Here is a 10339-nt window from a genome sequence, read left to right as displayed (position 1 = left end):
ATATATTACTTTGTTTAATCTCCAGAATTACCTATGAGGCAGATGAACCATTATCGCCCCCATTTTACGGATGGAGCAACTGAGGCACAACTGTGTGGCTTACCCAAGATTAATGATTCTGAGCCTGTGCTTCTAGGGTTCTAATAATGTATGTTTCTAACATTTCTCGCACGTAAATATTCTGTGCTCCCAACCTCGACATTCCGAAAACTCTGATTTCCAAGATTCTAGGGTTGGAACATTGACAGGTCAAACGTTCTGAGATTGGAAAGTCTTGTGTGCCGAATCTGCCACTGACGGGTATAACTTTTCTTTTTTAAGAAAACTAGATTTTTAAAAAATTCAACAAATTAAAAATGATACTCAGATTTTAAAAGATTTCCTAGGCGGCCAGGAAAGGTATTTCGCCTAGGGCTAGAGCCCCAAACCTACAACCTGGGGCGGACCGGAATCTGCAGAAGAGGGAGGAGCCATTTATCCTTTACCAAGATACTAGCCTCCCCGCCCCTTTGCGGCTCCAGCCACCCTACCAAGATGGCGGACGCCGGAAGTAGGTCACGGGAAGGGGCGGGATTTCGGCGCGCGCATGCCCCAAACCGGATTTCCGGGCGCCGGAGAAGAAGTTCTTCCTTTAACAAGATGGCGGTGGGAAGGGGTGGTGGTGATGGCGGGCAGTGCTCGAAAAGCGAGGCCAATTCCGGCTTCCTGGGGCTGCGGCCCACTTCGGTGGACCCGGCGCTGAGGCGGCGGCGGCGAGGCCCAAGAAATAAGAAGCGGGGCTGGCGGCGGCTCGCTCAGGAGCCGCTGGGATTGGAGGTCGATCAGTTCCTGGAGGACGTGCGGCTGCAGGAGCGCACGAGCGGGTGAGTGGGGCGGGACTGCGGACAGGTGGGCCAAGTTCTCTGTGGCGGGGTGCGAGGCCGAGCTGCCTGGGGGGACTTCCGGGGGCCTGGGAGCCCCTGTCTGGCACCGCTGGGGAAGCCGAGGGGTTAGACTGGGAACTCCGGGTGACGGCCTGTGGGACTTGATAGGGTCACCGGGTACAAGAGCCCAGTTAAATTAGAATCTAGGTAAACCACAAACACTTTTCTGATATCAGTACGTACCACGCACCCAGCCTAGTTGAGTGCGTTTTACGTAGTAAATTCTGCAAACCGGAGGGAGGAGCTCTGGCCTGGAGGGGTCCCAGGCGGGAAGCTTGTACTTGAATGAGCATAACAGGAAAGCTGAGCCCGGAGAGGTTAAACGTGTTCCTTTCCTAGCTTCGTGCTCCTCTCCCCAACATGTATGGCTGACATTCTGAATTTCTATCTTCCAGTGGCTTGATATCAGAGGCCCCCGATGAAAAACTCTTCTTCGTGGACACTGGCTCCAAGAATGAAGGTGAGAAAGGGTTTTTGTGGCGGGTGTATGGCGATGATTAGTCCTTAGTGAGGCTCTCTCAGCCTCTAAAAGGACCTGTGTTAATGACGTGGCTTGGGTGGAAAACGGCTGCAAAAAAAAAAAGGTATTTACTATATAAACAAGAGGATCTGGAATGAACAGAAAGCAAGTTAGGGACTAACCTAAAGAACTCATTTTTTCTTCTGAGGTTTCAGAGAGGTCTCAATGCCCAGGGAATCCAGTCGGGGTCTGCCTTGTTGAGTAGATAATCATAAATCCGGAGGTCTCCGTTAATTTGCAGAAAACCAAGTCAGGGACTTGCTGTAAGGAATCGTACCTGTTTTTCCTTTAATGAGAACAAAAGGATCAACTTGAATAAGAGTTCCCTCTTGACCCGCTTGCTTTAATTTGCCAAAATGCAGGGTCGGGACCTTCTAAAACAAGTGGAGGAGAAGCAAGTTAGGGTTTGCTTCAGTGAGTAATAAGGTTCACTGTCAATACCTGGAGAAACAGATGAAGGATAAGCGACTTGTTTTAAGGAGGGGCTAGAAAAGCTGAGGAGTCCGTTTGAACAGGAAAGCCGATAGCTTTAATGAGCAAAACGTCAGGCTGCTGTAGCAGCAGGATGGCCTTGATGAGCACGTATGAGGTCAGTCAAGGGGTCTGGTCTAAGGGAAGTGAAAGGATCTCTTGGGGGAGAGCGGTCTTTGAGTGAGCAGGTAAGGAGGGGGTATTAAAGAGGTCGACTTTCACAGGAGTGAGGAGATCTGCTCTGTGAACAGAAGAGTAAAGGCAGGGAGCTGCTCTGGTGAACAGGCGAGGAAGTAGTTACAGATTCTGCTTTAGATTTAAAAAAAAAAAAATCAGAAGGATAACAGCGATTGCGCGCTTTCACGGGTGATCACTGTGCTGTGGAGTTGAAATACAGTGGACCCTTGAACGATGCAGGGGTCAGGGGTGCTGACGTTCCATGGGGTCGAAAATCTACATGTAATTTGTAGTCGGACCTCTGTACCTTGGTTCCACATCTGTGGATTCAACTAACTGCAGATCGTGTGTTCCTGTAGTATTTGCTGTTGAAACAAACCTTGGTATAAGTGGACTCTCGCAGTTCAAACCCATGTTGTTCAGTGGTCAGCTGCAGTTATTGGGTTGGCCAAAAAGTTTGTTTGGGTTTTTCCGTAAGATGTTATGGCAAACCCCGAACGACTTTTTTGGTCAACCCAGTACATCTCCGCCTGATCCTGTGAGGTAGGCATTAAACCTCGTTTTGGCAGCACAGGGGAGGAAAGTCACTTTCATGAGGTCCTTTAGCAAATGGAAGGATGCGGATTCCATCCTAGTATGTGTTGTTCTAGAGTCCTTTTTACTGTTGGGCTTTAGAAGTAAAAGCAGAAAATTCCGTTGTGCTGAGGATCGGCTGTCTTGGGTCCTGAGTCCAGCTCCCTGGGCCTCGTGTCGCCTGACCACCTGCTTTCTTCCTTGTTAGCGTTAGTGGTTCTGTGGCCTCTTCCCTGTTGCCTCTGGAAGCCCCTTGTCTGCAGGGCTGTGGGTCTGACTCCTCTGTGTCCCCAGCACAGGGCTGCCTCCAGCTGGCCCAGGAAATGGATGTGGTGTGGGGAGTCACAGCTTGGGCACCCTGGGCCCTGCCCTTGCGGGGGCCTCTTTCCTCAGGTGGGAGCCTGGGGTCAGCCTGGGCCCTCCACGTCTGTACTGGGATGCAGGTCTCCAGAGGAGCCGGAATGAGGGGAGTGGGAAGTTGGTCTTGGGTAGTGAGGAGGCCTGAGGCCTTAATTCTTTCCTTTCTTCCACCCCCAGAGCCGAACAAGAAGAGGACCAAAGGTCAGAAGAGGTCGCTGCTTCTCAAGAAACCCCTTCGGATCGACCTCATCCTAGAGAACACGTCCAAGGTCCCTGCACCCAAAGAGTGAGTGTCCCACCAGCCCCAGACCCTCCTTCCCCTTTGGTTCTGGCCTCACACCCTTCTGTGCAGGCCCTATTCACTTCCTGACCCTAAAGGAATTCTGGGGAGGGAGGGTGATAGGTGAAGGGCACTGGAGGGGAGGATGGGGTCGGATTTGCGCTTTGGAGAGCGGATTGGAGGCAGTGAGGCTGGGGCCAGGGTGCTGTGGCGGGGCAGGCGAGGATGGGCCTGGACGTGGCCGAGGGCTCTGGGGATGGAAGGGAGGGCTGGGTGGGCAGCCACGGCCAGGGGATGGGTCAGGCAGGGCTTAGTGACTGACCCCTGAAGTGGGGGTGGGGCGTGGATGGCTGATGGGGCGGACAGTGGAGCGATGCTGAGGTTGGTTGTGAAATGGTGTGTGAGGTCCCTGGGAGACATCCAGAGCAAGGGCCCCAGGGGCTGTTGTGTTGTTAGGTCTGGGGCTCAGGAGAGAGACCTGGGCTGGGGGCAGACATGGGGAGGTGGTCTCTGAAGCTGCTGGATCGAGTGAGGAGGCCCCCTGTGGAGGGAGGAGGTGCTGGGATGCCTGGCGGGGGCAGGGGGAGCTCGCCTCACCCGCTGCGCCTGTGCCGCTTCTCCCCGGCCCAGCATCCGCGCCCACCAGGTCCCCAACGCCAGGAAGCTCAAGCGGAAGGAGCAGCTATGGGAGAGGCTGGCAGAGCAGGGCGAGTTGCCCCGGGAGGTGCGCAGGGCTCAGGCCCGGCTCCTCCACCCTCCTGTGGCCAAAGCCAAGCCGGGGCCACAGGACACGGTTGAGCGGCCCTTCTACGACCTTTGGGTCAAAGACAGTGAGTGTCGCAGCTGCGGCGCGCCGTGTCTAAGGGGGGCGCCCTGCGGGGGTTGCTTTGAGGGTCTTCGGCAGAGTCAGGAGTCTTCAAGTGGCACCGTTTTCCTGCTCGCGCTCCCCTTTGGCAAGCGGGCCGGCTCCTGCCCCTCCGCCTGGGGTCTCCTCTGCTTTCTGGACCCTGTCCACATGCTCTTTTGCCTGGCGTTCGAAGCCCTGTGGGGTCTGAGAGTCAGTCCTTCCCGGGCCATCTTGCAGTCAGTGCTTCGGTGCCGTCTTAAGGGAGGAGGGCTGGGAGGGAGCCCCTCGGGGCCCCGATGTTCCCCCAGCAGCTGCCCCTCGCTGCCTCCGCAGACCCTCTGGACCGGCCCTTGGAGCGCCAGGACCCTTTTTTCCTGGAGCAGACCAAGAAGAAAGGTGTGAAGGTGAGAATTCGTCAGAAGGGTGTCCTGGGGGATAGGGGTCAGAGCGCGGGGCTGGGGAGCGTTCAGGCCGTAGAGCCTCAGCGTCAGAGCCCGACCGTCCTGTGACCGGGAGCCCACTTGCTGGAGCCAGGCAGGCAGTGCCGCCTCCAGGGCACAGAGCAGAGTGGTGGCAGGTCGGTGGGACGTGCTTCAGGGAGATGAGGGGAACCTTCACTGGAAAGTAAGATGGTACTAAGGGGCAGGAGACCTGGTGTCGTGAGCGAGCCTGCAGAGATGGGGGGCGGAGCCTCCAGTGAGGGCGCGGCTGTAGGGTGCGGAGACCCTCTGGTCGGGGGTGGGAGAAGGCTGTGGAAGCCCACTTGGGGCTGTGGGCTTTTATCCTAAGTGCTTTTGCACACGGGAGCGGTGGGATTGTGGGATGCTCTGAGGAGGTGGGACAGGTGGGGCCGGGCACCCCAGCGCGGTGGGTCACCCTTGGGGGTGACCCAAGGCAAGTCCTCGGGCAGAAGCACCCAGCCTGGCGGGCAGTTGGCTGTGGGGAGGGGCAGGGGGCGTCAGGGGCGACCCCCAGGCTTCTGCTGTAAACGGGGAGCCTTTGCTGGGGTGGAGGCCAGCCGTGCAGGGACGTGGCAAGTCCAGACGGGGAGATGCTGCTCAGCGCTGAGCGTGCACTCGGGTCCCCTGGGGGTTTGTTAGTGCAGGTTCTGGTTAGCTGGTTTCAGGTGAGCCCGTGGCCCTGCGTTTCTCCCAAGCTCCCTGGGGCGCAGGGCTACACTCTAAGTGTCTGTCAGCCCTTGTCTGCGGTGTCCTGCACTGACAGACACAGAACCTCATGCCCTCTGCCAGGCGCAGCTGCCGATCTCAGCTATGGCCTGATGACCGTACCATACGGTTTTGCAAGTGTCACCCCTCCCCACCGCTCTGGCGACAGGAACCCTACTCAGGAAGGACAAGCGGAGTCCCTGCGTGCTCGTCCTGGGGTTGCCGCGCCTGCGGTACCAGCTGTCCATTGTTCCAGCTGCCGCGGGCACCTCCCAGCTTGAAGGCCGTGCGCTGTGCTGAGGCCTCTGCCGCCTCCCGGGCCCGGGTCCCAGCACTTGTGGGAGCTTGAGTCATGGCGCTCCCAGGCCTTAGCCTGCCTTGGTCTTGTCCTCCTCCAGCGGCCGCAGCGTCTCCACACCAAGCCCTCCAAGGCGCCTGCCGTGGAGGTGATGCCCGCGGGAGCTTCCTACAACCCGACCTTTGAGGACCACCAGGTACGCCGCCCCGCCGGGCCTCTCACTCGCTGCTTGGCCATTTGGTCAGCATGCCCTCCCAGGGCTTGTGGTCCAGTCCGGGAGACAGAACTGTTCGTGCACAGTGATGACCCAGAGTGGGCAGGGCTGGGATGGAAGGGCACGAGGGGGCATCAGACCCAGCCTTGGGAGTCAGGGAGGGCTTGCTGGAGAATGGGGCATCAGAGCTGAGACTGGGGGCAGTTTGTTATGGTAAGAGAGGAAGGAATGGGGGTGTTCCAGTCGGAGGGAAAGGCATGTGCAAAGGCCCATGGGTGAGACTGTGGCACGTTTCAGGAACTCTGTGGGACGTAAATGCAAAAGGCTTTCAACTAAAAAAAAAAAAAAAAGACTTTTAACTGTTGGCAACAAAACGTGTGACCTAGTAAGCTTTGTGCAAGGGTGAAGGTAGTTTAGCAACAGGAAAAGCTGGTGGCAAGAGTCAGTGTTTATCTCACAGAAATCTGTCGGGTACAGATGTCACGAACAGAGGGGACAAACCCCCACCCTAGGGGAGCTCGGGTTCCTGGAGAGAAATCGAGGTCACTGAGTAGATGCAGGTGCTCCTGTGAATGCTGTTCAGCATTGTTCCCCGTGAGACAGACTCTTAGCTGACCAGGGGCAGGGGGCCGTGTCCCTCTCCCAGGGAACAGCAACTACGGGACAAACAGTGCCGCGCGAAACATTGAGAGGATGAGGTCGGCCACAGGCAGAGGAGGCTGCTCGCAGAGGCTGTCGCTCACGGGGAGCTGTTGTCGTTTTCTTTTTCTCTCTTTTTTAATATAATCGTTTTATCAGGATATAATTTCCATGCATGTGATTCACCCACCTACAGGACTCAATTCAGTGGTGTTTAGTATATGCAGAGTTGTGTGGCCATCACTACAGTCAAATTTAGAACATTTTCATCACCCCAGAAAGAAAGCGAATGCCCATCAGCCATCACCCCCAGTTCCGCATTTCCCCCGGTCTCGGGCAGCCACCACTTCTTCCTGTCTGTGCGCGTGCCTGTTCAGGGCACTGCCTAGAAGTGGAACCCTGCGGCGTGTAGAGACCAGACTGTCCTTTAAGAGGACAGGCAGAGCAGATGTGAGATTAGGGATGAGAAGCCCCCTTTGGCCGGTGCAGGGAGGCCAGGGAGAGGAGGGGGCGCCTGGGCCATCGAGGGGAGTGGGCTGAGCCCTGGGGTGGAGGTGCAGGTGGGAGGTAAAAGGGCTGGGTCTGTAACTCCCAGGAGAGGCCTCCAGGGCCTGGGTCCTCACCTGCATCCCCGCCCCCTCCCAGACCCTGCTCCGGGCGGCTCATGAGGTGGAGCTGCTGCGGCAGAAGGCAGCAGAGAAGCTGGAGCGGCAGCTGGCCCCGCCGGCCTCGGAGCAGGCCGCCACCCAGGTGAGCCCAGGCCCACTCGCCCACCCTTCCCGCCCGCTCCCTGCCTTGCGCCTGACCTGCCCCCTCTCCCCAGGAGTCTGCCTTCCAGGAGATGTGCCAGGGGCTGCTGGAGGAGTCGGATGGGGAAGGGGAGCCCGGCGAGGGCCAGGACGAGGGTCCCGAGGTTGGAGGAGACCAGGCCACGGGAGCAGAGGCCTCGCCCACAGCCGTCCGCCCGGCCTCCGTGGAGAAGAAGACGGAGCAGCAGCGGCGGCGGGAGAAGGCTGCCCGGATGCTGGTAAGCACCCTGGGCTCCAGTCTGCTCTGCCCAGTCCCACAGCCTGGTTTCTCCTGCCTGCAGCCTGCTTTTTTTGGGCTGTTTGGGATCCTTGAAGCTCCTTTGTCAGCATCTTCCAGATGCCTCTCTGGGCTCAGAGGATGCAGTGGGGAACACGCCAGGTCAGGCCCTGCTGCCCTGGTGATGATGTTCGGGGGTGGGGGCTGGGGAGGCTTTATGAACCACAGACAGAGAGAAACGGATAAGGAAGGTCAGTTCACGAAACAAGCACTGGGCTTCCCTGGTGGCGCAGTGGTTAAGAATCCGCCTGCCAGCGCAGGGGACACGGGTTCGAGCCCTGGTCCGGGAAGATCCCACATACCACAGAGCAGCTAAGCCCGTGCACCACAACTACTGAGCCTGTGCTCTAGAGCCCGTGAGCCACAACTACTGAGCCCGCGTGCCACAACTAATGCAGCTAAGCCCGTGCACCACAACTACTGAGCCTGTGCTCTAGAGCCCGTGAGCCACAACTACTGAGCCCGCGTGCCTTGAGCCCGTACTCTGCAACAAGAGAAGCCATCACAACGAGAAGCCCACACACTGCAGTGAAGAGTAGCCCCCGCTTGCAGCAGCTAGAGAAAGCCCAGGCACGGCAGTGAAGACCCAGTGCAGCCAAAAACAAATAAATAAAATTTTTAAGAAAGGAAAGCAAGCGCTGTGGAGAAACAGCTGCTGTGACCTGGGAGCAGGTGGAGGAAAGGCCCCCCGGGGCGAGGTGGTGCTCAACCTGGCCCCTGACCTTGCCCGTCCCCGCAGAGGGTGCAGCAGGCTGCGGTGCGGGCCACCCGGCTTCGGCACCAGCAGGTCTTCAGGCTGCGCGGGATCAAGGCGCAGGTAGCGCAGCGGCTGGCGGAGCTGGCTCGACAGCGGGAGCGGCGGCAGGCACAGCGGCTGGCAGAGGCGGACAGACCCCGCCGGCTGGGGCGGCTCAAGTGAGGCCTGGGCTGGGGGCTCCCTGGGAGTCTGGGAGGAGTCCAAATCCCCTATCTGGCGCCTTCCTATCTTTGCTCAGCCTGGGCCTCTCCTGGGAGACCATCTCTTTCCCCCAGAGTTCCGTGTTCTCAACCCCACTGCCCGGCCTCTTGTTCCCAAGAGGGGTCTTTGGCCCTGTGTCCTGGGCCAGGCTCACCTCACCCCCCCCCCACCGGACGCCCCGTATTCCCCAGGTATCAGGACCCCGACATTGACGTGCAGCTCAGCTCGGAGCTGTCTGACTCACTCAGGACCCTGAAGGTACTTGTCTGGCTGGGGGGCTGGGGGGCTGCAGGGGAGACACCCGTGCCTGGTGATGATACCCATCCTTGCTCCCCGTGTCCCCCGGGGACTATGGGCGACATCATGGCTGCCCCCAGGCTGGGCTGGTTGGGCTGATGCCTGGGGGCTGAGGGCACGGGGTCCCCGTGAGTGAGGGGCCGAGTGATGGATAGTTGCAGCCTGGGGCCCTCAGAAGACCGTTCCTCCTGGCCAGGTCCCACTGTAGCCCCTGGTCTGCGGGCCCCACTCTCAGCGTCTGCAGTCCCAGAGGGGTCTTTCTAAAGCTCAGAATAGACCCTGTTCCTCCCCCACTCGGAGCCTGCTGTGGCTCCCCAGTGCCCCCGGGAGGAAGCCCAGCTCACACAGCCACAGACCCTGTGTGGTCTGACGCGCCTTGGGGCTCCAGCCAGCTGTACTTCTAGTGGGCCAACCGTGCACCCTTCTTCTGACCCCACCTCTGCCCCTGCGCTCCCCTGCCGGCCACACCCATTCCCCCTTCTCCAGCCTCCTTCGTGTTGCTTCCTCCAAGCCCAGCTCAGGGCCGGCCCATGGGTCAGTACCTATCACCCCATGAGTCAGGGCCAGGCTGAGCCCCTGGTGTACGTGAGGCCAGACTCGGGGCCTTGACTAATGGGGGGACTGCGGGGCGGACTCCCCCCTCCACTGGACCCTGTGGAGCAGTCAGGGCCCTGGGGTTTCTGCCTAGCACCAGCTGAGGCCTCCCTGTCCGTGTCTCGCAGCCTGAGGGCAACATCCTCCGTGACCGGTTCAAGAGCTTCCAGAGAAGAAACATGATCGAGCCTCGGGAGCGAGCCAAGTGAGAGCCGGGGCCTGCCATGTGGGGCGGGCATCGGGAACCTTCCCCCGCCGGATGGGTGCCAGATGGGCTTAGGTCGCCGACTGCTCTCTTCTCCCTCCCCCAGGTTCAAGCGCAAGTACAAAGTGAAGCTGGTGGAGAAGCGGGCGTTCCGCGAGATCCAGTGAGTGGCGCTCCCCTTCTCCCCAGTGGTCTCCAGCGGTCCCGGGGCCCCTCCCAGACCCGGTTGCTGTAGCCAGTGATGGAGCGATGCTCCCTCGGCCAGGCCTGGGACAGGGTCAGCCTGCCAGAGCCACCTGACCCCAGAGTCAGACCAGGGAGGGTCCCCGAGGGGAAATGGAAGGGCCCAAACCGGAAGAAGGGGTGTCACGTGGAGGAGGATGTGGCCCCCCCCATCCACCCTCAGCCTCCCCTCTGTCCCCAGGTTGTAGCTGCCACGAGATGTTGGAGCCCCCGCCCTTCAATAAAGCACCTTCTGACCAACACCTCAGGCCTCGCGTGTGACTTGTCTCCCTCCTGAGGGCAGCTCTGCCTGTTCCCCTCTAGCACACAGGGATGTGGGTACCAGGACCTTCGTCTCCACCAAAGGCTGGTGGGAAGCCAGGGCGTGGCAGAGGGCTTGTCTGGCAGAGGCAGGGGCAGCCGTCCCGGGAGCGAGCGAGCAGCGTCTTACAGAAATAGGCGGAGGGGACGGGCCAGCTGCTGTTGGGTGTGGGAGAGGGGAGGGCTGC

The 10339-nt window shown here is 59.4% G+C and overlaps 1 protein-coding gene and 1 non-coding gene across 3 annotated transcripts; both read left to right on the top strand.

The window, feature by feature from the left end:
- Window positions 1-519: 519 nt before the first annotated feature.
- Window positions 520-10093, top strand: NOP53 (NOP53 ribosome biogenesis factor). Of its 2 annotated transcripts, XM_060131906.1 has the most exons (13): window positions 520-863; window positions 1319-1383; window positions 3202-3310; window positions 3935-4134; window positions 4485-4555; window positions 5716-5811; window positions 7114-7218; window positions 7292-7495; window positions 8294-8469; window positions 8704-8770; window positions 9532-9608; window positions 9715-9771; window positions 10033-10093. In XM_060131906.1, exons 1-13 carry the CDS (start codon window positions 535-537, stop codon window positions 10037-10039), a joined length of 1563 nt encoding a protein of 520 aa, XP_059987889.1. In that variant the 5' UTR covers window positions 520-534; the 3' UTR covers window positions 10040-10093. The 2 variants fall into 2 exon arrangements, with proteins under 2 accessions (XP_059987889.1, XP_059987890.1); XM_060131907.1 differs by lacking the exon at window positions 10033-10093 and having other exon boundaries at window positions 9715-9775.
- On the top strand, window positions 8817-8927 carry LOC132510525 (small nucleolar RNA SNORD23). Its single transcript, XR_009537331.1, has one exon. It is a non-coding gene; the product is annotated as a small nucleolar RNA SNORD23 (small nucleolar RNA).
- Window positions 10094-10339: the final 246 nt, after the last annotated feature.

This window comes from Lagenorhynchus albirostris, chromosome 19 (assembly GCF_949774975.1).
Source record: "Lagenorhynchus albirostris chromosome 19, mLagAlb1.1, whole genome shotgun sequence".
Classification (NCBI taxonomy): domain Eukaryota; kingdom Metazoa; phylum Chordata; class Mammalia; order Artiodactyla; family Delphinidae; genus Lagenorhynchus; species Lagenorhynchus albirostris.
This window is presented reverse-complemented; position numbering and strand designations above follow the sequence as displayed.

What these genes read in the sequence shown, in the direction of transcription:
- NOP53 (XM_060131906.1), top strand. Translation starts at nt 535, where the DNA reads ATGGCGGACGCCGGAAGTAGGTCACGGGAAGGGGCGGGATTTCGGCGC. An exon ending in CACTGGCTCCAAGAATGAAG is followed by an intron (nt 1,384 to 3,201) that starts GTGAGAAAGGGT and finishes TTCCACCCCCAG; the next exon opens with AGCCGAACAAGAAGAGGACC. An exon ending in CGACCTTTGAGGACCACCAG is followed by an intron (nt 5,812 to 7,113) that starts GTACGCCGCCCC and finishes GCCCCCTCCCAG; the next exon opens with ACCCTGCTCCGGGCGGCTCA.